Source organism: Lissotriton helveticus, chromosome 9 (assembly GCF_964261635.1).
Source record: "Lissotriton helveticus chromosome 9, aLisHel1.1, whole genome shotgun sequence".
Classification (NCBI taxonomy): domain Eukaryota; kingdom Metazoa; phylum Chordata; class Amphibia; order Caudata; family Salamandridae; genus Lissotriton; species Lissotriton helveticus.
Genome location: NC_136070.1, coordinates 910,145,872 through 910,173,172, shown reverse-complemented (window position 1 = coordinate 910,173,172; position 27,301 = coordinate 910,145,872). Strand labels below are relative to the sequence as shown.

The 27,301-nt window shown below is 44.1% G+C and overlaps 1 protein-coding gene across 1 annotated transcript; it reads right to left on the bottom strand.

Annotated features, from left to right (window-relative positions):
• Positions 1-26,483, bottom strand: LOC144781986 (histone H3.3A). Its single transcript, XM_078661086.1, has 4 exons — positions 26,338-26,483; positions 2,464-2,621; positions 1,786-1,939; positions 1-606 (listed from the first exon to the last, which is right to left on the bottom strand). The coding sequence occupies exons 2-4, from the start codon at positions 2,589-2,591 to the stop codon at positions 478-480; spliced, it is 411 nt and encodes a 136-aa protein (XP_078517212.1). The 5' UTR covers positions 2,592-2,621; positions 26,338-26,483; the 3' UTR covers positions 1-477.
• Positions 26,484-27,301: the final 818 nt, after the last annotated feature.

The window sequence follows — 27,301 nt, the reverse complement described above, 5'->3', positions numbered from 1 at the left end:
TTTGCTTTTTTGAACAAGTATTTATTAACACTTTGATACGAGAAAACTTTTAAAATTGCAATCCTCTGATTCAAATAGAGAACACAACTGAAATATTATAAAACAAGAACATAACATGTCGGATGTACAAGAAACTGAAAACGGAGGAACACAAATAACCCAATGGCATCCACTACAAAGCATTTACACACCAAGGGGAAAAGAAATTAGCAGTCCGTCACCATGGTCGTAAGCTATACAAAAAAAATAAAAAGGATTTAATTTCTCTTTTTGCATTGTGATTATACATGGAAAAAAAAAAAGCTTGTAAGCCTCAAAAGGATAGGATTTTAAAATGTATGTTTGTGATTAGGGATATGTCCGTTCTCCCTCAGCACCACTACATTGTACTACACGCTTCTCCTAAATTACTACAGCAAGAAAGTATTAAAAAGCAGACGTCTACATTAGGTTAAGGCAGACATACTGCACTGCAGCCTAGGCGCGCTCTCCACGGATCCGACGTGCCAGCTGGATATCCTTGGGCATGATGGTGACACGCTTGGCATGAATAGCACACAGGTTGGTGTCCTCAAATAGGCCCACCAAATATGCTTCGCTGGCCTCCTGTATAAAAAAATTAAAAAACGATTAGAGGGCATTTTCTTGTTGCTTTGTCTGGTAATTCAATAATTCACTGAGGCATTATAATTTGCATGTTTTTTTGCTCCCAACTTCTTAACATGCAGGATCTTGGATGTTGAAATGGACTCCTAAAAGTCACACTGTGAGCAATCATGTGGATTATCAGCAAATCTTACTTTTGGATACTGATAAGGGAACCAAAAGATGGTTGGAAAAAATTTCACTTTTTGGGAGATTGCCACCCACTAAACCGCACAATACAGAATAGCACTGAATAGGTCCAACACAGACAACACGTTAGCTGAAACTCAAACTAAAACGCGTTCCTTGCAAGTGAGCAATATTTGCCTATAAATTTCAAGTTAACAGACAACATTCATGTTAAAACAGATTACCTGAAACAGCATTTCGCTCAACAGCAAATTAGCATTTGCCTTCCAATGTTTCCAATACAGCACATGATTTCTGCATTAAGATGCAACTGCACGTGGTTTTAGTACAGCTTTTCACTAGAACTATATTATGATATTAGATGGTGTACTACCAACATATAAAAAAAATATATAAAAACCCATTAACATCTCCATCATCGCAATTTTGTTCAGGTAAACGTCTTATCTACTGCTTCGAGCCAAAGATGTTTATTTTTTTGTTTCCAGTATAACTTTTGTGTTTAAAAGTACTAGACTGGTCTCAAGAAGAGTCAGGCTCTGCATCATTCAGCGAGTTAGGAAGAGGTCAGTTAACATTTGCATTTTCTAGCATCAACTAGACAATTTATTGAAGGTACAGCAGGCCATGGCAGAGTCCCAAATGACCCAGCATTTATTGGCACAGGTATCCCACGTAAACTTCGGTTCAACACAAAAAAAAACATTTAAATTAAATGGGGTCACTCATGCATACAGCACCTCTGTTAGGAGGTGCTCATGGCAACTGCCCTTTAAATACCTTGTATATGGAAAACGAGGCTTACAGTGCTAGTTTGCTCCAAACTGCTGACTGAAACAGTTAGCTATTCCTGAATCCGCCCTAAAATATTTGGGAAAGATTCCAAATCACCACACATACTCATTTTTTTGTCATTTAGATTATCATGACTGGACATGATGGAAATAAGAGAAACATATGCAAGCCAAGGGTTAGGAAAGAGAGGAGCACCTGCAAGGCCCCGATGGCAGCACTCTGGAACCGCAAATCGGTCTTGAAATCCTGAGCAATTTCACGGACAAGACGCTGGAAAGGAAGCTTGCGTATCAGCAGCTCAGTCGACTTCTGGTACCTTCGAATTTCTCGCAGAGCCACAGTTCCAGGCCTGGGATGAAAGAGAAAGGTCAGTTTGCTACTTGCTAAAAGGCATACACTGCAAAAGCACGATGTGTGGCTAGAAAACACTCAAGTTACAAGCAGACTCGTATTCTTTCCAAATAGCAATAGGTCTTCACAAATGGAAGGTTTTAAAAAATTGTTTTTAAGTTCTTCACTACTTGTCAGTCCCCAGACCTCACCCTACTACTTCTTGTGGAGCAAATAAACAAACAGTAATTTATTTCCGGGTCTAATAACGGATGCGAATGATGAGGTGAGGGAAAACCAAGAGGCTCAACAGAAGTAATACCCACTAAAAACTAATAAGTGTCTCATAGGAAGGGAGAGTATGTCGGACAAATTAAAAGGTATGACATGTTTGGGATTCATCCTTGTGTTACAAACAACCTTTGTACAATATGTTCAACCCCACGCTCAACACTGTTTGAAATCTAACTCTAGCTACATTGAGATAGGTAATGCCTTTAGCATGCTCAGACTAAGAAAAATAATTTTCTTTGAACTCTCGACCTGTAACGATGGGGTTTCTTCACCCCACCAGTAGAGGGAGCACTCTTCCTTGCTGCTTTTGTGGCAAGCTGTTTCCTTGGTGCTTTGCCACCAGTGGATTTTCGAGCAGTCTGCTTGGTACGAGCCATTGTGAGAAGATTTCAGTGCAACAGTTGCGGCTGGGGAGAAAAAAAAAAGGAAATTAATTATATCAACCACAATTTGCCTTAAAGAACACAATTTTCCTCAACAGTATTTCAGTTGTGTAATCTGCACTTCTGTATATGGTCACAATAAGCGGATGGATATTGCACACAATGCAGTATACCTCACCAAGAGGAAGGTCAGTCTAGGTCACAAGAGCAGTAAGCAAAAGGGGTGGTAATGCACGGAGCATCTGAACCAATAAAACAAATGAGGCACAGGGTCAGACTGATTTGCATATGGCCATGTCTGAACTGTGGTGGCGGAGTGAGCTAAAGAATGGTGATGGATTGAACCCAGATCAGTTGACTGGGGGTGAGTGTTTGATTTGCTCAAACGTTCCGTCAATCATCCCCTTTTGTATCGCTTTGTTCACCCTGTTGGCAGGGTATGCTCAGACCAGAGTCCCTTGCTCACTTTGCCACTGGATTCAAGCTAGCCTGGCTGATGACGGCTGAAATCCCAGAAACCGGTCCCAGGATACTGGTTTCCGGGTCCAGGGATGACATGGCTTTGGCAGTTCGGGCTGGACTGTTCCCATGAGGCACAGGGTCAGACTGATATTCATATGGCCATGTCTGAACTGGCTTGGCGGAGTGAGCTAAAGAATGGTGATGGATTGAACCCAGATCAGTTGACTGGGGGTGAGTGATTTGCTCAAACGCTCCGTCCATCATCCCCTTTTGTATCGCTTAGGTCACAAGAGAGTAAGTAACTTCCGGCTAGTTTTTATGAATTGTCTTGCAACAATGCTGTACATACTGGACTTGAGAAAGTGTGTGAGGACATCTACTCATTCAACAACTAAATCTAACTTAATACACAAAGCTAAAATGCCCGTAGTCTCTAATCCTCATCTCACACTCAACTCAAACCATAACACTTCCCAACAGCATAACCCCATGCTTATTCAGGCGTTACGAAAGTCAACACCAACAAAAATATTGAATCAGCACAGGATACGACTGCAGGTATAAGACGCCACCTACATTTTGCCTTTTGGTTGCCGATGTAGTGTAGTGCAAGTCATTCCTGGAGCACAGAGTTGTCCACTGGGAAGGGGATATTGGTATTATTCCCCTATCTAGAGAGGCAATCTTGTTTGCACCCAGATGTGACATGCAGGGGATGAATAAAAGGCCACCGGGTACAAGAGCAGTAATGGACCCCCCCCACCGTGAACGGTTTGTGTAGGTTTCCTCACCCTACACAGGCGATGAGGAGCCAGACAGCTGTGTTGGCAGACCTGCGCTACACAACCTATATCAATGCTGTGATGCCACAGTGAGGGATGTCAGCAGGCCTTATTGCCCGCACTCTGTGCACAGAAAGAAAATCTAGTGTTGTAGCAGAAACAGAAGGCCACGCTGGTGCAAGGCCTCCCTTGCACCATGAGGTAAGCACGCCAGCCCTTGCCAACCACCAGAAAACACACCCTGCTTCACTCACTCAGCCAGTCAGGGCAATCTACCCAGCAGAAGAGTGCAAGAGTGCGCTGCATCCTGCATTACAGTGTCAAGATCAGAAAACAAAAAAGGAAAATGTGGAGAAAGAGCCCAACTAAGCCCTACAGAGGGGGCCCAGCTTTGAACGGGCAAGCAGCCAGGAGGGGCAATTGAGGTCACATCCTAGAAGCATCCAGCAGGGCCCTGAGAGGAGCCCCAGCCCGAGACAAAAGCACAGGAGGATAACAGTCAAGCACAGCTCACCCACCAGAGGAGCTGCAGGACGTGGAAAGACACTCGGCACACATGACAACTACAGCCTGCACGACCAGCACCAGAAATACACGCCAAAGGCGACATACAGTCCGTAAATAACCAGATGCAAAGTCACGCTTCAAACAGAATAAGACCAAGCTGTCATGTATTCCTATAGGTTCTGAATCAGTCCCCCTATTCCTGACCCTATTCTGGTTAAACTAACTATCAAGTTAACTAACAATCAGCCCATGAGGCAAGAAAAGCCCCCATGATGCAGATACCGTTATCTGACGCAGTCACACTACGGCACAGGAACGTGTTATCTGATTAGGTCATAACGCTTGAGATCTAATTAGACAAGCGACATTCCTCCAGCCCCTGATAAGGCATACGACGTTCTCATAACAAATCAAACCTATGACAACCTGGAAAATCCGTGCGGCCATTGTTTTGATTTCACAGAGAACTTTAGTAAAGAATGTGCTAACGAGCAAGTCGTATGACATCTTTATTGACGTATCTATGTCCATCCTTACGTCAATCTCGGCACCTTTAAGGTATAAATATTGCCGATCTTGCCCTATGCAAAACACACGCGTGGTGACAAGACGGAGCAGCCATACTTGCCGAAGCCGAGAGCAGAAGCAGACCCCGCTGGCAGCAGCCCCGCCGTCCTGACGCGCTGAGAGACGCGCTGCTATCTCAAGCCGAGAGACCCAGCACCGGCGCTTCTGGGCCGCCCTCGCAGGCAGCCTGGAATATCGAGAGCAGAGAAAGAGATACCATTCCTCATTCATCCTAACTTCCAGGTACAGAACTGAATAACCCCTCACAGAGAATTCTTTAGTTATTCACTTGGCGAAAACAAACTTAACTTAAACTGTAACTTTCTATTCCCGCCCACGCATTAGACTTAGGTCAGGTACACGGGGTAGGCGTATTTAGAAACACCAGTTGAGTACGTTTAGTCAAATGTATATGTGTATGTAAATATATTTTAATCATTTTAAACATCATATGGCTCAGAAACCATATCAATGTTTTTACAGTATTATTTTATACTATTGCTTTTAATGTATGCACTTTACTTAACTATAAGTATTGCAATAATATCGATCCATTTCTCTTGTACGAGAAAAGAGACTGATCAATAAATAACACCTTTTTATTGAACACGCCCGTCTCTTCCTTTTCTCTACAATCTGATGAGACTAAGAATGCACGTACTGACTGAGTAAAATAATTGCCTTGTGCTCACACGACTCTCGAGATTGACTCTTGATTAGGGGAGAGCAAAGTTGTCATGTTCTATGGTTGTCAGAAACTAAATCCCTTCTTGTCTAATCAGGGGAGTTAATTCCTTCCTTGAACATTCGAGAAAGTTTCTAGCGAACTCTGAGCTACGCTGGCAAACCCAAAACTTAAGTCTAGTATCGACAGTAGTAGACCTAGTTAACGTCTGGCCTAGGCCTTTACTGCTGTAGGTATTATTCCAATGCGCAGAGCCTATTGGGAAAATAGGAGCTACACTACAAAGCATAGGGTATAAATGGCATATCAGCACTTGAAACCTTCATCTTTGGACCCGCAGCTCCACACACCCAAAAGGAAGACCTGGGTGGAAAGACTGAACCTCTATTTCAAAGCCACAGGCATAGAGCAGGAGCGCAAAAGAGACCTGTTCCTCCGCTTGGCAGGAGCAGGCATCTACAAACTCTACTGCACTCTCCACAACAGAACCACCCTACAGACACCACCATTGTTGCAGCAATCATAGCCTACTTTGAACCGATGGCAAACCCAAACTATAAAAGGAATGTTTTTAGGCAGGAATCTCAACGCTTTCCCCACACAGGTCAATGAGCTAGCGAGCACGTGTGCACTTACCAATAAAGCTGAGGAAATAAGGGTGCAAATAATACATGGCTGTGCTTTGTCCAAATTGAAAAAACATCCTCTAAGTACTGTGCATGCCACTCAATGACTGACACTGGGCAGGGCAAAAGAACTATCCAGAGGCAGGTCCTTCCAAATAGAGGACTTTCTACACAAACCCATCAAAGTGGAACCTGTCAATGTGGTAGGATCGAAGTGCACACCCAAACCACAAACTAGTGAAAGGCCCCTGTAGATTTTCTGGCTGTACCGCTCCATAGAATGCCCAGCCCGGGAAGGGACCTGTGCAGCATGCCACAAATCAACCAGCTATTGCACGGGCGAACCCATCTGCTATGGTAGTCATGGAAGAAGGACCCACACAAGCATAAGAGACTGAAGAATGTAGGAGATACTCATCAAGAAGACATAATTGCAGCAAGCAACCAAGATCACTGCATTCAGGTGGCCCTAAAAGAAGTGGCGAATGGAGAGTGAGGTGTTAAAGGCACACGTGGGCAGCGGACGAAAGTGTCCCAGAAAATCTAAGAGGGCTTACCCAACGTGTCATGAGCTGATGAAAAAGCCCCAAAGGTCGTCTCTTGAGGAACCACTGACTGGTGATACCCAGCTGCCTAATATCTCAGACCCTGCAGCTGGCCCACGCGGGACACCAGGGGATTGTAAAGACCAAGAATCGCTTTTGAAGTAAGGTGTTGTTTTCTTCTATGAATGAGCTCCAACAAAACATCATAGGAAACTGATGTGCTACGCTGTCGGGGAAGGGGAGCCACCTGATGCTGTAATCACAGAAGAAGGACCCACACAATCGTGGGTATGTGCCAGCATGAAAGTTGGCAGTCTTTTAGATGGGTAGAACATGGTAATCATCATAGACTACTATTCGACATACCCCGAGATCGGAATATTGGGAAGCACTTCCGCTCAAATGGTGTTGCCCAAGCTAAAGTGATACCCACCTGTGGGCTAATGAGACTGATTTTGATAGATGAATGGCAGGGTACTTCGCATACTGCACCTGCAGGCTCACAAAATTGAAACCTATGTGGCTGCATGCCTATGGGAGATCGAGCAATTTATATAGACCATCAAAAAATCATTTGCATTTCTCAGCATGATCAACACCTGCTTCAAGGGGCCATTTATATGTTCCTGGTTGACTACCAGCAAACCCAACACGCTACCACTGTGTGTGACCTCACATGGTCATGTCTGCTGGGGCAGGGGGGCCAAGGATATCATCGCCCACCATCCATGTTGGATCCCGTAAGGTAGTGACAACCAGCAGGCATTCGAATGTCGGCATGAAACGAACCGCATGACGTGCCAAATCATTGACCTTCAGGGTCGGGGGGGCACCATGCGAGTCAAGGACAGGCACAGGGGTAGCCAGTTCCTGCTGTTATTTCAACCAGAGCTGTGGGGGTGTAACAAGCTACAGGGGGCTATGGTTACCACCACCAGAGGAGGTAATCCTGCAGAACATTTCATTTTTCCAATCTGTGCCCATGTGGACGAAGATTCTGGCACTAAGCAAGACAATGAGAGGGGAGATTATGGCTTCACAGGAGGTTCAGAAGCACTCACTGGCCCAAACAGCTCTCCAGAAATAGCTGCTGGTATTGAGGCCAGCCGCCAAAGAGAGAAGAGCTGAGAACTGAAGATGGGATACAATTGAGTCTAAGGGGAGAGGAGTTGGCCCAACGGCTAGGGCGGTCGTCTACGAATCTGGGGAACTGGGTCAGAGTCTCGGCAATGAAGCTGAACATCCTGCGATTCTGGGCAAATCACTTAAACTCCCTGTGCCTAACAAAAAAAATGAATGTGTCCTCATGTAATGCAACTGATGCTATGTAAAGCACTCCCGATACCAGATTCGGGTCAAGTTCACACTATAAGAAGAACAAAATGCCTGGGGTTAAGAAAAAATAAAGGATTACTTGAAACCCAAGATGTCAAAAAGAATTCCTTAAATATAACAAAAATCTTAACCCATCAGAGGTGGCATGCTTCATTACAGGGTTTCCCCTCACACTGCAATTGCAAGTCACAGTGTGGGCTACAACTTCCACACTAATGTAGCGAAGCACTTCAGATGTTTTACTATGCTATGATACAGCGCCATGGAGTCAGTTCTGTAGAGTGTTGGTGTAGTAAGTGCTGTGGTACAAAAATACATAAACGAGTCATTAAAACTGACTGCAAGTCAGACTATGCTTCATTGTTGTCTGTCTGAATCAGCATTAAAAAATGAATATGTCATTATGGGATAATCTACCCACTCTACTCCAGAAGACAGTATTATTTTATTTCCCAAACTCCCCATTTCCCGATGCTTGCTATTGTCAATGTGTGCCCCTATTTCATGAATAAGCACATTTAGCCTGTATTTTTGGATGTTTCCAACTGCTTGTGCCAGCTAATGAATAAGTTACTTATTTCAGCAATGCCTCATCTTTTAGAGACTATATCTAGCCGCAGATTCCTTACCTTTGAATTTCCCAGGCATCAGTTTGGATATAGAAGATTATTCTTGAGCAGTACCCATGCTCGGCAGTAGGTGGTCTCATTTGGGTCAACGTGCTTCATGGATGTATGACGTTACAACGCATACTTTTACATCGCATGCCTTTACAAAGCGGTATTTACAACGAATACCATTACAACGCATAGTGCTTTTAGGCGCTGGGTAGTGATTTATTTAATTTACTATTCCAACTCCAGTCCCCGTGGATAGTAGGGAAGGTGTTGGATAGTATTAAATACATTCCCTATCCTGGAGCGCCCCCCAGCGCAATGCGTTGTAATGGTTTGCGTTGTAAAAGTTGCGTCGTAAAGGCACTGCGTGGTAATAGTTGCGTTGTAAAGGTTGCACACCTGCTTCATTCACGCCGGAAGTAATGTCCACTGCACTTTTATACGCGACAAGGCATTACCAAAGGTAAGTAACTTGTTCATCTGACAGACTTCTAGCAATAGATTCCTTCCCTTTGAATAGATACCCAAGCAATTTATTTTTATTTACTTGAGGTTTTATAGAGCGCAAACGTGACCCATTATTAGGGTATCAGAGCGCTTTACAGGGATAACATGTTACATACAGGTTAAGCACAGACAAAACATAAGGATGGGGATTAGGAAATGGACAAAAGCGAGAGTTATATACAATAATCAATACAGTTCCATAATCAGCAGAGCGACGTGTCAGTGATAAAGAGAAAACCAGCAGTTGTATAAGAGGGGAGATATGATCGCAAAATGCAGAGAACCAGCAGAACATTTGAAGGAGTGAGAAGCTGGTACACTGAAAGGACCAAGCAGTACAGAAAATAATGCACAGAAACAAAGCCATGACAAAAGGCGGTAAGCGCAACAAAAGAGTTATTGGAGGAATTTGCTCATTAGTAAGGTTTTAGCTTCCTTTTTGAAGATCGACAGAAGGTATTCTTCTGATGGAGGACGGTAGCAAGCGCCAGATTCTTCGTGCGGCCCCAGAGAACACTCGGTTATATGTTTTTTCCTTGCAGAAGCGGGGTGGCTGGAGCACACAGTCTGGTGGACCAGAAGTTCCTGAATCCCCCAGATACCACGATTTTCTGGGCGAGATATTGCCAGGGAGTTTCTGTATAAGGCTCTGTGTGCAATATAGGCCAGCATGAGCTAGATTTTGGCTTCAAGAGGAAGCCAGTTCAAGGCCTTCAGATGTGGTCAATTTTTTTTGAGTCCGATAGGAGTCTAGCTGCTGCCTTGAGGCAGGCTTTTAGAGGGGCCGTGGATGTCTTTGGTAGGCCAGATAAAATAGAGCAGCCGTATTCAATTTGGGAGATAACGAACGCCTGAACTGCGGTTTTTAGGTCCGCAGTTTCAAGGAAGGGCTTTAGTTTTCTCAAATAGCTCAGGGGGAACCTGGCAGTTTTGGCCATCGATTTGATGTGTTCACGCATATTCAGGTTGCGGTCCAAAGTTACACCGAGAGATTTAGCAGAATCCACTATGGTCGGTGTGCAGTTAAGTGCTGTGATCGAGTTAGTCCAATACAGGATGTCATTGGAGTTTTAATGGGGGCAGGGGAGGAGGGGGGGTGAGAAGGAACTCAGTTTTTGGGCATTGGGTTTGAGCTGGTTGTTGGCGAGCCATTGAACAGTAAGTTTTAGGGCGTCATTCAGATAGGTAATCTCCTCTGGAGAAGAGATTTTGATGTAGATCTGAGTATCATCGGCGTACATGTGGAAGGAGATGTTGGTCGCGCAAAGTATTTCAGCTAAAGGTTCATGGTAGAAATTGAAGCGGGTAGGGGACACATTAGAGCCTTGAGGGACAGATTGTTATCGGTGAAGGCTCAGACAGTTTGCTGATGACTAGGAATCTGGGTGCGGTTCTGGAGAAAAGAACCAAACCATTTGATGATGGTACCTCCTAGAGCCATCCTGTGTTAGAGGCGGTCAAGAAGTTGCACATAGTTGACTGTGTTGAATGCCAAGGAAAGATCCAGTAGGATAAAGAGACAGGTTTTCCCTTGGTCAAGGGCTTGGAGAGCATCCTCAACAATGAAGAATAGTAGTTTCAGTGCTCTGCCCAGGCCTGAACCCAGATTGGAATTAATCAAGTAAGTTGAATTAGGCGATATGTTGGCTTAGTTGTAGCTGAACAAATTACTCCAGCACTTTCACAAGAAGAGGAATATTGGAAATTGGTGTGGAATTGTCGGATTCAGAGTTTTTTTTTTTAGGATGGGGATGTCTTGCCAGGTTTTCAGGGAGTAATGTATGGACCCTTGATAGGAGTTGATAATTGCAGTCCAAATGGAAATGATGAATAGGGAGGTCGCTGCCAGGCAGTTGGCAGGGAGAGGGTCGTTGAAGTGGGTATTCAGTTTTAAGGAGGATAGAATTTGAGATGGAATGGTAATCATATAGTCGAAGTTGGACCAGTGACCTTGATTTTGGGGGGGGGGGGGGGGGGGGGGGTCCTAGTAAGAAGAGGGAAGTTTGAGGTGGCATTAAGTTTGTTACCTAGAGATTTAATTGTGGTTGTAAGGGAGAACTCATCACAGGTTATTAGGGATTTAGAAGTGTCTTTGGATGACGTAGCTAGTTTATTTGACTAATGATTGAGCACTTTCGATGTTATGGGGTCCGCTGTACCAGGGATTTTTGTCTGATTTGGGACCTTTTGAGCTTTATCAAGGCTAGATCATCCATTATGTTGTACATTGGCGAGTTGTAGTGCTCTGTGAGGTCGTTGACCTTAGATAGAATGGGGGGGGGGGGATTTGTAGGTCTCTCGCAGCAAGCAGTCGGCTTCTCAAGGCAAAGGTTCTCAGTGTCTGAGCCAGCATTTCGGCTTCACCGGTTGCCCAGGTCTTTTCATGCAGTAGTCTGGTATTAGGAAGGTGACGACATGGTGGCCTGACCAGTCGCATGGATCTATTGAATTCAGCCTGAACACCAATGCCTTAGCGATGATCCAACCCAATGTGGAGCCTTTTGTGTGGGTTGGAAGGGTGCAGGCCTGGGTGAGTGATTGGTCAGCGAGGAACACTGACAGCGTTGACCTGGGAGTTATTGGGGTCCTTCCAGTGAAGATTAAAATCACAGAGGAAAAGGTCACTGGAGTGGGGTGAGACCTTAGCGGTGACGATTTCCATGAGGAGATCCATAAAGGTGTCGTTCTTGCCTGGGTGATAGAAGATGTGCAATTTGCATAATTGAGCAGTGTTGTTACAAATTGAGAGAGCAAGATATCTGGAGGAGTTTGTGGGGCCTGCATGGAGTTCTGAGCGGTAGATGCATGCAATGCCTCCCCGCTTTTCGTTTATTTGTCTATCTAGTGTAACCATGTTATTTGGCGGGACCAGTAAATCAAGGTAAGGAGACAAAGATTCATTGAGCCAAGACTCGGTTAGGATAGCTACATCAGTTTTATGGCTTAGGAGAAGGGCGGCGATGTCAAAGGCATGTCTCGCAGCTGAATGGCAGTTAAGGATGCCAGAGTGGAGCATCAGAAATTTTTTTGTAAGAAAGGGAGGATCGTGGTACTTGCGTTAAGTTGTTGCTGTTTACTCCTCTATTAAGGAGAGATGATGGGTCTATTGGTGCTGACTGAGACAGTGGGAATCAGGAAATCGACTGTCAGGACGACGGGGGCACCGGGGGAAGTCATGCTGGATGGGAGGAGTTTCCTCCTCCGAGAGGTAGTTGGGATGTTTGCGAGGGTGAAGGTGTCTGCTGGCCAGTGGCACGGGTTGGAGGGAGGGTATGAAGAGTAGAGGAAAGGACTGAGTTAAGGGAGGGCTTGAGGGTGCTGATGGAGTGTTCAGTGAGGAAAAGAATGTTCTTCAAATCTAATAAGGATTTCTGGATTATCTACCCGGAGCTGGGTCAGCGAATCAATTTCACACAAGGAAGTCCTGCAGGGCCGACTGGGCTAAGTGCCCATCTTGACAGAACAGACAGTAATGTTTGGTGAACATGTGAAGGGAAGCCCACGTTGCTACCTGGCAGATATCCAGGATCGAACTCCGTGTGCTCATGCAGTGCTTGCAGTTTTAACTCTGGTGGAATGAGCTTGCAAACCTTCAGAAGATTGCTTCTTGGCCACATGTAGCAGATTTTGAATCAGAGTACAACCCATCTAGAAATGGTCCATTCCTGCACAACCAGAAGCTTCTTCACATGAACATACCCCACTAAGAGTTGACCATCCACCCGGAACTGTTGTGTGTTTTTAAAGTAGAATGACAACAATATTTTTGTGTCCAAACAGTGAAGTCGCTCCTTGTCTTTAGAGGGTTGTGGAGGAGCTTAAAAAGGTAGACAGGGTGATTTGCCTACAGGCAATAGGGTGACCGTTTTTGGTAGAGAGGAGGCCCTCGTGCGAAGCACCAGTTTAGCGAGATAGACCGAGGTAAGCACGCTTGCAACTCTCTACATGCAGATATGATCGCTACAAAAAAGGCTGTTTTGATTGTCATTAGCCAGAGAGGACAAGAATGGAGAGACTCTAAAGGAGCACACATTAAAAAAAAGTCAAAACGAGATTACGGGCCCACTGAGGCATGAAATGGTGGAGGGAAGAGATGGACAAGACCTTTCAATAACCTATGTAGAATAGGGGACTTGAACAAGGAGCATTGGTCAGGCAGCTGCAAACAGGCAGAAAGAGCAGATAGATAGCCCTTAAGAGTGCCAAGAACCCAGCTGGGCAAGGGGAAAAAAAATGAAGAGTAATGCTTCACAAAGGGGGGACAAGAAAGGGGAATCAACGTCTTTTCCTGCAAACCATGACATTTTTTCCCCAACGGCCAGCATATACAGTGTTGATGGAAGGACGCCTTGCAGCCAAAATGACATTAGAGACTTCGGGAGCAAGGTCAACGGCTGTCAACTGTCACCGCTCAATCTCCACGCAGGGCAGCGGAGAGTGGACAGGTTCAGGTGGAGAACCCGCCCCTACTGCAGCAACAGCAGATCCTCCAGAAGGGGTAGCCTGATTGGAGGATCGATGGCCATGTTTAACAGCTTGGGAATACACTATCAGTGCCCAGTCCGAAGTCACAAGAATGACATGGGCCCAGTCGTTCCTGATGTTCTTGAGAACTCTGGGCAGAAGTGGTATGAGTGGGAAGGTGTACAGTAGATCTGAGCTTCATTTGAGAGTCTCAGAGCGAGAGCCACCTGGGAAACTCCAGCGCACAAAACTGCTGACACTGCTCGTCTGACAGGCGAACAGATCTAAGCTAGGCTCTCCCCACTGCTGAAAAAGACCATGTGCCACCTCCAGATGAAGACTCCATTCGTCATCCGCTAGGCATCGACTGCGGAGTTAGTCTGCTCTGGTGTTCAGAGCCCGCCAGGTGTTGAATTATCAGGGATATGCTCTGCTGATCAGCAATGTCCGGAGGCGCAGGGCCCTTGACTAAAGGTCCAGGACCCGCCCTGTTTGTTGCAGTACCACATGATGGTGGTGCTGTCCATTAAAACTTGTACCAGTCTTCCCTAGATGGGGGTAGAAAGGCCTTCAAAGCCAGTCAGAACTGACATACCTCTAGAAGGTTGATGTGGAGTGCGGATTCTGCCGGAGACCAGAATCCTCAGACCTTCATATCTCCCAGATGGCCACCCCATCCCAGGAGTGATATCCATCAATATTGCGAGTTCTGGTTGGGGAAGGGAAAGGGGCCTGCCTCTGACAATTGCAGTTCATTAGCCACCACTGCAGGTCTTTCACAGTTCCCTCCAAGATCTGGGACATGTAGGAGTGATTTCCTTGATGTTGCACCCACTGCAGAGCCTGCATATGCCAATAGGCATGTGTCACAAGCAGGATGCCAGAGGTCATACGGCTCACCAGCCTCAGCGAAACACAGTATAGAGGCTGAAGCATTGGTATCAGCCTGAATATCCTAGAGTCACCACTCGGGCGGATAACCACAAAGCTGCACTGTGTCCAGAACAGCTCTAATGAAAGGGAGAGTATGACAGGGAAATTGGTGTGACTTTGGCCTGTTGACAGGAGGTTTGCCATAGTCCAGAAGTGAGAGACGACAGCCTGGGGCAAGTCTAACTTCAATAGCCAGTCATTGAGGTGGGATAAGACAGGCACCACAATCTCCACAGATGAGCTACAACCACTGCCATCACCTTGGTGAACACCAAACGGGCACTGGAAAGGCAAAAAGGAGCATAGTGAACTGAAAATACCACAAACTATAAATATCGCCAGTGGGCAGAAAGAACGGGAATGTGAAAGTAGGCATCCTGAAAGTCCACCACTAACAACTAATCTCCTGGATCCAGGGCAAACAAGAAGTGGGCCAGCGTGCACATTTTGAATTTCCCCTTCTAGAGAAAGAAGTTGAGGGTCAACAGATCTAGAATAGGACGAAGGCCGTTGTCCTTTTTGGGAACCAGAAAGTAGCAGGCCAAGCATTCCACACTTCTGGCACTGAAACCCTCTTGTTTGTTCCCTTGGCTAAGAGCCATGACTTCCTCATGGAGAAGGAACAGATGATCCCCAGTCAGTCGCTTGTTAGATGGTGGCATGGTATAACAGAGGAGGGAGCAGTCCCTTCAAACGATTTGCAAAACCCACCTATTTTCCTTGTATACTCAGTTAGTAGTGAGAGTATACTACTGTATATACTGTTCTCCTCACGTCTTGATTTTAATTGACTGTCAGACGTGTTGTTTTTTATAATATTTATTGGTCAATTTGTGATGATAGAGATATATATATTCTGTGTCTACAGCCTTGAGAAAGTCTAAGTACTAACTGTGTATAGACGAAACATGTGTTGGCTGCATTTCACGTCTGGATATAACCTTGCAAAAGAACAGGAAACAAAAGAAAATTATACACTTAAGCATTGTGATCTGGTCATCTTGTCCTGGTGGAATTCTGGATCAGTTTAGGTCATTATTAACTGTGTATGTGTGTATGTGTGTGTATGTGTGTATATATGATTGTCAAGACCGTGTATATATGATTGTCAAGACCGTGTATAATTGTAGTTAGGGTGTGCTTTATTAACCTTTTTTGGATGTTCATAACAGCAGGTTGTTTTCAACTTTAATAGTGAGTGTCTTTGGTTTGTGTAGCACCCCACTGTACTTACAGCAACCATTTACCTAATATGCTACCAACTGTTGTGATTACAGATTTAATCTTGTTTTGATGTGCGGTTTCTCCCTATTAGGGAACACTACTACCATTCTGTTCTTGTGCATAGCCCAAAAGGCATGTGGTTTTCAGACCACAATGCTAGCCTGGCGAATGGAATAAAAATGTGCTTCCCCAAGCAGTCCAGCCTCTGATTACCGTTAGACCAGGCCCTTTTTGCAGAGTTCTCAAAAAGTTTTACCTTCGCTGGATTTTTCAGACTGTTTTGCTGGGTTTAGGACTCTGGGCACTTTACCACTTCTGACCAGTGCTAACGTGCAAGTGCTCCCAGTGTAAATTGTATTGGGATTAGTCTATCCATGATAGACATATGTGTTTTACTAGTAAGTCCATGGTAAAGTTACAGCAGTGGTGCCCAGGGCCTGTAAATCAAATTTTACTAGTGGGCCTGCAGCACTGATTGTGCCACCCACATGAGTAGTTCTGTAAACTAGTCTTAGACCTGCCACTGCAGTGTGTGTGCAGTTTTAAACTGACCTTTTGACCTGACAAGTGCACCTACTTGCCAGGCCCAAACCTTTCCTTTTATTACATGCAAGTCACCCCTAAGATAGGCCCAAAACAGCCCCATGGGCAGGGTGCAGTGTATTTGAAATGTACTAAGTGTACTGGTGTTTTTACATGTCCTAATAATTAAATACTGCTAATTTAGTTTTTCACTATTGCAAGGCTCTTCTCTCCCATTGCGCAATATGGGGATTGCCTCAAAATAAATTGTAAGTGTCATTTTGGCATTGGGAGCAGATAAGAGATTTGGGGGTTGGGGTCTCTAAAATCACAATTTAATACATCTTTTGGTGAAGTTTGTTTTTAAATTGAGAGTTTGAAGAATCCACTTGGGCATTTTTTGCACAACCATTCTGTGCCTCAATTCTGTAGAATACACGCCTGGGCTGGCTGACAGCTAGTATCTTGTGCATTCACTCTAGATAGGCACACTAAGGGAGCTAGTCATTGTCACCTGAATAGAAATGTGCCTGTCCTCAGACAAAGTTGTCTCCCATCACCTCGTAGTGTGTCTGGAGCCAGGCCAGTTAAGGGTATAACAACAAAATAAAATGTTTTCCGCAAGGCACTTTGGTTCAATTTACAGAACAAACAAGTCAAATGCCATGGACAACAAATGAAGGGTTCTCAAAAGGAATCCATTAAAACATAGGTACTCACAAACATTTTCCAGGGGGCCAAACGTTTGCCTGTAATGTGATAGAGGGCAGGTGGACGTGAGGTTTGTAATAAAGGGGAAGGAAAGCATGTACATATAAAGGCTGAATTGCACTTTATGAAGCAAGAACACCTGGGACTAATACTAGCTGCCCCACTTGAACAAATTGTGTGATCCTAGACAATTGTTTTATTTCACTTTACCTTCTTTTTTAATATCACATATATGAGGACCTCGAAATACATGACATCAGGATGCGCACTGTATGAAACTTTCTCTTGCGTTTTATTCATTAAACAACTATAAGGTCATCCGTGTATAGTAGGAACCCTGACCACTCAGGTGCTAAACATAACTGACTTGCCTCTTAGTTCACTATTTGCAGTGTTGCCAGGGTGGAGGGGGAAGCATGAATGTTTCTAAATTAATCTTTGCAAACTATCACTTTAAAGAAAAAAATTATCAATGCCCTGATATAATTTAATGTACGAAGACGAAAGGCTTCTGAATGTTAAATTCAACTTTATGAAATTTGAAGAGACTGTCGTATTTTTACAGTTGCAACGTCTTTAAAAATGAAGATGTTCATAAATTTCAATGATTAACTACAGCTTAATTACTTCCTTTAATTTTAGTTAAAATTATAATTAAATTCGGGCGCTGGAGGGGCAAGATGGCCGCTGAAGCGCTGTAGGAGTAAGTCGCACTCAGACCCCTCTCCGACCTACGCACAAACTCAGGCTCCAATGGAGTTATGAAAGCAGTATGCAACCCGTATTCTGGATTCAACAAGCAGGAAATATCTATGTGAGATTACTTCACGGCGGAGTTGTTGGCCTCACACGTATTTTGGGGAAGACGAAACTATTATATATCAAGTTCCTCAAAATGTCTATGGCAGAGATGGCAGAGATGGCGACCCGCGGCAAGAATAAACAGCAGCAACAACTACCCATACCTGGTGGAGCAAACAAAGAGACACTCCAGAAAGATGCGGGAAGAACGGGTACTATCCCGAAAACAAAAGTGCCATTTACTAGCAGAAGAACAACCCCCACAGTCTCCACGTTAACGAAAGCACAAATGCGCAAGCTGGAGAAAGCCAGCGAAAAAGAGAAGGGGCTCGGTCAAAGTAAAGACCCACGAGGCGCCAACAACACTCCGGCGACGCAGGATACAGCGGAAAAGAGGAAAAATGATACCGTGTATCGGCAGCCGTCAGTGTCAGAGGTCTTCAGTGCTAAAGCTCACACAGAGGCGTCGGGAGCTGCCATGGCATTCTCGCTAAACACGGCAATCACGCCGCCTGTCGGAGCTGGTCTAAGCGTCCTCGAGGACGCAAGCGGTGGTGTTGCCAAGCAACCTGGCATCACAGAGATCAAGATTCCCGCGGAACGCCCTGCAGCGGCTCAGGCAGACGGCGTTGTGCACAATCTGGTGCAGGGGAGGCAAGATGACCGGGACATGTTAAAAGAGGTGAGAGAGACTGATGGCGGGGTAGGGATGTCAAACACAGGACAAATGCTAGAGGCCCTTATAGAGGTGGAGGCAGAAATACGAGAGGAGCAGGCTCAAGCCCAAAAAAAAGATAACGCTGTGCTGGGGGAGGACACTGCGTTCTTCTCGGTCCCTGAAGACTCTGAATCAACGCTGGCAAGCAGTGAAGAAGAGAGGGACTCTATAGACTCATGCTCGAGCTCTGGGGATAGTGATAGCTCCAGGGGGAGAGACACGCAAAAAAGGCGCAAAATGACATCCAGAAGGACAGGCTCCCCCCTGAGCTCACATAAAGGCACACATAGGAAGCTTGTATGGGATTACTCCGCCACCTCCAACATTTATAAAGAAGATGAGCAAGAACCTCAAAATGATGGTGGGAAACTGGATATAATGTTCGCCACATTAAAACAGATGCAAATGGAGGCTAGGGCTGAAAGTCGGAGGGCCAGGCATGATACTAAAAAAATCCAAGCGTCAATCAGGAAAATAAATAAAAAGTTTGAGGAAGTGGAGGAGAGGGTTATCGGAGTCGAAGAAAGAACTGGAAGATTAGAGGATGAGGTAACTGATTGGCAGTCATCCAGAGAGGAACAGACTAAGATTGTGGAGGACTTACAATGGAAGGTGGAGGACTTGGAGAATCGCCAGAGGCGCAACAATGCCAGGCTTCTTGGAATAGAGGAAGGGATGGAGGGGCAAGACCCCAGAGGCTTTGTCATCAAGTTACTAAAGGGGGCCTTCCCAGAGGTGCCATGGAACTGGGAACAAGAAGTGCAGAGAGCCCATAGATTCCCGCTTTTTGCAAGGAAAACTCACAAAGAGGGTTCAGGGGCTCTCCCAAGGGCCATGCTAGTATTTTTTGGCAACTTCCTGGCAAGGCAAGAACTAATGGAAAAAGCCAGGCCTGACTCTAAAAAAACGGTCGAAGGAATAACATTCTTTGCTAGACCTGACTTTTGCCATGTGACAGTGGAAAGGCGTTGGAGGCTCAGGCAATTGATTACCGCATTTCAGACCCAAGGGGCAGAGGCTTATCTAATGTTCCCAGCGAAGTTAAAGGTTATCTCTGCGGGTCGCACAAGAATGTTTTTCTCGGAGATAAAAGCAGGGGAATTTCTGGCAGAGCTAAAAGAGCAAGGGGGAGCCAGAAGGAAATAGACAGGGAAAAGGGAGTAGTAGGCACATAAAACACATATAACGGAAGTATAAGTGCTGGTTAATTTTATAAGCCTGACAGTTAAGAACAGCATTAGGCAAGAGGGGAGGAGAGGGGGTGCGACGCTACAACGTTCAGTGGACACGCATAGGTCAGGAGTGACCTATTTGCCTGTCACAGGGGGGGTGGGGCAGCAGTTGGGGTGGGGGGGGATAAAGGGGGGGGTGGTGGAAGGGAGGAAGACACTGGTGAAGGTTGGTGGTGTAACACGGTGCAGATTTGTAAAGTATATAAGGAAATAGAAAGAAAATGTTTTGTTAAAATTATGATAGTAGCGGAGGTGTTGGTAAAAGCAAAACTTAATGTATGGCAGTTAGGATAATGACTATCAATATCTGTGGTTTAAATAATAAGGAGAAAAGACAGAAGCTTTCTGCATTGCTGCGTTATTGGAGAATTGATATAATCTGTTTACAGGAAACACATGTAGCAGTTAAAGACAAATTTATTTTGGATCAAATGGGATTTGAGGTTCTTGCTTATACGGGACAAGAGGGGAGAAACAAGGGGGTAGCAGTCCTGGCTAGAAAAGGTATTGCAAAAATCATAAAGAAAAAGGGGGATCATGATGGGAGATGGTTATTGTTAGATATAGAAACCGCCGCAGGAAGATGTACACTGTCCTCTTTGTATGGATCAAATGAGGACGAGCCTGAATTATTCGAATTCATTGACAACGAATTAGCAGTGTGGCCAGAGCCTGTGATTTGTTGCGGGGATTTTAATATTAATGGCTTGAACGGCCTAATAAATGTGAAGGGGGCAGATATCAAGGGAGGAAAAAGAAGGTGCTCAAAGCAGTACAAAACCTTGCTTACCATAATGCATTGGTGGATGCATGGGCGGAATTTAACCCTTTAGGTACAGGTAGCACTTTCTATTCAGCTCCACATCAAACAATAGCCAGATTGGATTATTTTTTTATCTCTAGTTCACTTGTTGGAATAGGTAAAATAGAATGTCTCCCCAGAATAATGTCAGACCACAATCCGCTGGTCCTAAGCTTAGCAGTGCTTCAAAAGACAGAAAGGATAAAATCAACATGGACGTTTGAGAGAGGGCTGTTGAAGGAGGAGGAGTATATTATAAGAATGCAAGAATGGATAACGCAATTTTGGGACATGAATAGATATTCCGCTTCAGCAGACATGGTGTGGGGCAGCTTTAAAGCAGGGGTGAGGGGAGAGACATTAAGTTATACTCTGGTAAGACGCAAACAGGAAAAGGAGAAGGTGGAAGAGGAGATCAGAACTCTGATGGGTTTGGAAAGAATGCTAGTGGAAGCAATAGGTAGGCAAGACCCCATTGATCAGATCCTGGTGGCTATGGAAGTACAGAAGGCAGAAACAGGGGCTACCCTGGCACAGAAAACAGCAAGGAACTATTTAGCAAAAAAAGAGAAATGTTACGAATTCAATGAGAGGGTCGGACACTTGCTTGCAGTTAGAACTAGGCAAACGCTAGCAGCAGGTGAGATAAAAGAAATTAAGGACTGTACAGGGGCAATTGTCAATAAAGTGGGGGAGATTCAGGAGGTATTCAGAAGGTTTTATGAGGTGTTATACGAGCAAGACATTAATAACGACAACATAGAGGCAGAAAGCTTGGAATATCTCAGGCAAGGTCCACAGGAAGGGTTGAGTATAGAAGAAAGGGTCAAGCTAGATGCACAACTAACAGTCCAGGAGATAAAAGATGCGATATTTAGCTTACCATCCGGGAAAGCAACCGGTCAAGACCAGATCCCTGTAGAATTTTATAAAACATTTTGGGATGTGTTAGCTAAGGATATTTGGACAATTTGTTGTTTGGCACAGGGGGGCAGAATAGTCCCTCAGTCGTGGGCGGGTGCGGATATAATAGTGATCCTGAAGAAAGACAAGCCCCCCACCGAACCAGGCTCTTATAGGCCGATCACACTGCTTAATGCTGATGCAAAAATATTCTCCAAAGCACTGGCTAATAGATTGAGTAAGGTAATAGAAAGAGTGGTTTCTCCTACACAACATGGCTTCATACCGGGGAAAGGAACTACCCAACACACTAGACAGCTAATCACTATTCTAGACGCTGCAGAGGCCTCAGGAGATCCTGTCGCGGCTATCTTCCTGGATGCCGAAAAAGCTTTTGACAGGGTCTCCTGGGCATACCTATGGAAGGCTTTGGAGTGGGCTGGTATAGGCAGAGGATACATAACAGCAATCCAGGCACTTTACAAACATCCCAGTGCTCGGATACGTATTAATAGATCCTATTCCAATGCGGTACAGATTAGACGGGGGACTAGGCAGGGATGCCCAGCCTCACCCCTACTGTTTGCGATATACTTGGACCCCTTTTTAAGAAGACTTACACAAAATATGGGGATTACTCCAGTTACACTGCATGAGAAAGAATACAAATTATTTGCATATGCAGATGACGTGGCTGTCATAACACCGACACCAGAGGAATCACTGAAAGAAATAGAACAGGAGGCAAAGAAGTTTGGCGAGGTGTCCGGGTACCTAATAAACAGGGGAAAGACACAAGTGGTACAGAACAGATACACCATATTTGCAGACACAAGAGTAGTTCCGGATGCAAGGTATTTGAGAGTTAGGGTGACTGCAGAGCTAGAGAAATTAGTGGAGATAAATATGGAACCCCTGCTTGGAAAGGTTAAAAGTAACATGGAGAGGGTTAATAACCTACACTTGACTCTTATGGGCCGAATTAATTATATTAAAATGGTTACCTTTCCAAAATTTTTATATCTGTTTAGAGCAATTCCACTATATTTTGAAGGAATATGGTTTAATAGAATAGAATCAACAATAAATAAATTAATTTGGGCACAGGGGAAGACACGTAGGGCATACCGCTTTCTGACATTACCACGACAGAGGGGAGGCACCTGATTTTAAATATTACTATTGGGCGTCAGCACTACAATATTCTAAAGGTTTACTAGGTGGAAGTGCCCAACAGGATGAGAGAGCATGCTCAGCTAATGTTTATGAAGCACTCTTGGGAAAGGCGGCAGAGAATGCCTTAGTAACAACTGTAGACTATGCCTACTTCAAACACACAAGATTCAAGACCCTGAGCGCAATATACAAAGTTTGGAGGGCAGTAAAGAAAAAATTGGGGCTGGGAAGATATAACAGATATCTGAGGCTTTACATGAATAAGGATCTTCCATTAGAAATTTTCAAGGACACAGTTATGAAAGAGTGGAATGAAAAAGGGATTAAGAAACTGGGAGACTTAATGGATACAGGAGGAGGGTTTTTAATGTTCCAAGATATACAGTATAAGTATAAAATAGCAGGGAATAGCTTCTTTAAATATTTACAACTGCGGAGTTTCTTTCACACAAAACTGGGGGGAACAGGAGGGATGACAAGCTGCAGGATAATGGACTATTTGGGAAGTAGCTTATTGTGTTCAATTAGGCAGTTGTATGCTGAGTTACAGGTCTATAAAACAGACGACAGAGAGAAATACAGTAACAAATGGGGCGAACAAGTGAGTGCCCGCCCGGAAGATCTGCAAACCTCATTAGACCTTGGCCGATCCATTTTATGCTCAGCTACACTACAAACCCAACATTATAAAACAATCTATTTACTATATCACACACCTGCTAGAATTGCCCAATGGGGGGGAACCACTGGAATAACATGTCCACGCTGCAATGCAACAGGTGCCAACATCACACACATGTTTGCACAATGCCAGCAACTATACACCTTAAAACTGGCAATAGAGGAGTTTATGGAAAAATCATTGGGAATTAAAACTAAACTAACTGATGAATTGATAATGTTGGGTATAAGTATAGGAGAAAATATCATGTATCCAGAATTTCTATTTATGGTTACAGCCGTATTTAGGATAATTGTTGCAAAAGCTTGGAAAGAGAAATCAGCACCGTCGTTCCAGATCTGGATGGCAAGATTACTTTCTACAGATAATTTAGAGAGGGCTATATATGACAGGAAAGGCAGAAAGGCAAGAGCCTTGGGGGGTAGGATATGGCTTCCCATTGATCAATGGAGGAGTGGAAAGAGTTAAAAGTATGTTTCTTTGCTTCTTTTGTTTTTATTTGTGAAATTTGCACAGGTGACAAGCATGTAATATATGATACATCCTATTCATTTTATTTTTTGTATTTGTATAATTTTCTAAAAAACAAATCTGTACATGGGTGAAAAAATTCTTTGTAACAGTTAAAATGCTCTGGTTGTAACAGAAAAAATGCGGGGGGGAAAAATCGAATAAAGATATTTAAAAAAAAATAATAATTATAATTAAATTCGTGCCTCTTTATTTAACATATTTGTCAACAATTGTGTTGTCAAGAAACAGCAGACCAGTGTGGCTGTTGACCAGGGGGGCGTATGTTGAGGTCAGGAGGGTTGCATGCAGCCCCCAGGCTATATCACTAAATTATAACAATCTACTGGCTGGTGTCCATAGCAAATGCATTCAGCCCTAGAGGACACCGATAGGATTCACCATGACTGGCATACAAATTCAACACAACAAGCTGTTTGCCAAAGCAAAAAATTCTGAATTGCAACTGAAAATATAAGTTCGACCAAATGGGTTTGTCAATGCATGTTAAATAGAAGTGTAAGATGGCAACATACTAAGACTTCAGGAGAGAGACCGTTTTTATAAAAACAAACTAAAAACAGGTAAGTCGAAGTGCATGAAACGTTAAAGGTGTCATGGAATGCACATGATGCAGGGTAATGAATAAAACATGTTGGTGAAAAATAAATCATGTGCATCACTTCACCACCGTGCCGTCCCTCGGCCATTCTTGGACACGTATTCTTATGCAGTCCTCTTTTTATACTTTAACATCAAGGAGATACACAATGGTCACACTGCCGCAGGGAACTACCCCTTCGAAGTTAAGCCCCTAGTACCTTTAAACATGTGCCCAAGCCGCTGAGGGTGCCACCTTTCCTAAAGCAAAACACCTGCTACCTGATCATATTTTAGGATTCAGCAAACATCTAGAAAATCAAATTACTTTATAAAAAAATGTCCCTATTGTGTTGTAACATTGCTTCTGTTTTTGTTCAATGTAACTATTAATCAGGGACAAGTAAAGCAGCTCCAGAACACAGTTTAAAAAGCTTTATTCTTAGGTTTGCTGTTTAAATACCGGCATTAGGTGATTTCCCCAATTCTTGAACTAGTCTAGACATTCAAATACTTTTCATACTTGTTACAAAAAAATATATATATTTTTTCTTTTAAAAAAACACATAGCTAGGTGCTACCCACTACTTAATAAGGGGAAGTCAGGGGTCATGTCTATAAATGTGGCTAGATTTGTATTATATAAGGAGCAATAGTTTAGTCTGTTAAATAAAAAAAAGAGGTGTTTTACAGCAGATATGCTGAACTCACATTGGATGGTGATCTCATGTGTAAATGACTAAGTAATTTAAAATATTTTTCCCATAACAACAATTTCAAACCAGTTTATGGGTTAAGAGCAATAGGTAGGTCGAGTGGATATTTAACAGACTAGATGCAGGTCTGGTAACAATTGTCGAGGTTAGCAAACAACCGTCTACAATACACAAATAACTTAACATTCATACGCTCCATGTACCAACATTTAGTCCTACGTTGTATATAGCTTGCTTCGATTAGATAATCGAAGTCATCCTACGTGTAGAATGAAACCGCACTCTACATGTTCTGCTCTCCATGCATACTGCGAAAATAAAACGGGTGCCCACATAACAATCACCCTTATTGCACAACTTTAATTAATCTACCGCGGGCAGTGAATAGAGCGATACTTGGGCCGACTCAGCAGTATTTTACGATCACGCATGCGCTACAAAATAATATCGCTCTGGGTTGCATGCTCTTCCGGGATCGCGTTAATGTTTCAAATGTACGGGAAGTATTTATGCCACATCCGTGACGGAGATTTAGATCATAGCCCATCATTTGTTTCTATGTTTAGGACCCCAAATGACTACCAATGACGTAATCTACAGCGCGAGCATCCAGCTGAGTCAGTGTGCTAGTGTCGGGCCAATAAGCTGCAAGAAACGATAGTGTATTGGAGAAACAGGAATGAGTGGCACACTAAACGGCCAATGGTAGGAAGGCTATTTTCCACTCTGCGCCTATTAGGACCTGCTATGGTGAGGAGGGCGTGCATCCGACGCAGGCTGCCATGGCCGTTGCTGTCGGCGCGAGGCAGATACCGCGAGCCCCTCCCCTAACAGCGACAAGAGAATAGCTAACGATTCTACGGTAAACCACCGACAAAAGCCGTTCTGAACATCAAAACCACCGGAAATAGAAGCCCGGGGTGGAATACCACCTTTCTGAAAGCAACGCCGTACCGAACGTTAACGTTGCCGGTGTCTTTATCTGCCACCGTTTTTTTTAAACGTTTGGTGATGTTGCCTCATTTTTCCTTACTACTGAGCAATATTTTCCGGTTGCTGTCTTGGCGAACTAATGAAATATACCCTCTTGCCCATATAATCTGACCCGTTTACCTCGTGCGTGTTTCTTCTCTGCTTCTTTCTTCTCTCGTCGCTGACAGGAAATTTGTTCTCCCGCGCGCCAGACGGAGATAGTTATATCTAAGATTGGGGGAGGGGATTTGAGTTCCGCGGTCTGGTCCCGCTCTATCCCACAATGCAGCGGGTCATAAGAAAATGGCGACGTGCCCCGTTGTATCCCATAATGCAATTTGGCTTCCATAGTAAAGCCATACTCCAGGAGTCAGCTTCTCAACCCGGAAATGGCCGTTGTTTTAGCCATGATCTTCTGCTTACAGCGCCATTAGTGTTTTCTTTACCAGCACTGTCTCCATGGGGGATGGATTACAAGTCTTAATTCTGTCTCAAACGAAACAAAGGCGTCTTATTAAACTATGTTTTAATGTGAAAGTTTACCATAAATACAGCTCCGGAAGGTGAAACCTGTTAGTTTATAGGTATTATGCAAATTGTGTTGTGACGTTGTGATTATGCTCCGTTACCTAGCTTTAATGGATACCCGGTTTTAAGTTTGCTTATGTGTGTGTGACATTTGTACATTTGAGATGTGCTAATGTGTGACCTTTTCATGACTGATATCCCGAGTGGCACTTTACCGCTGGTAGTTAAATGCCCCCAATTGTTTTTGCATATATCTCACGTGTATCTCAGAACAATTAATACATGATTTTCATATTTCTCAACCTCCCTCAGCAACTTCCATAATACTCCTGATCGAGTGCAGAGGCCCCCACAGCCGGTACCAACCCAACAATCAGAGCTTTTATAGTAGAGCCCTCAGCGAACTAGTACCGTCCTAAAACCAGCCTAAAGTTATAACTTTCAGTATTACAATTGTAGTTTTCAGGGCAATATGTGTATATATATATTTTTTTTTGCTTAAATCTATTTACGCTTCTAGTCAAATATGTAGAACTCCCAGTACTTTAATTAGTAAATGCATTTTAAATATTAAAAA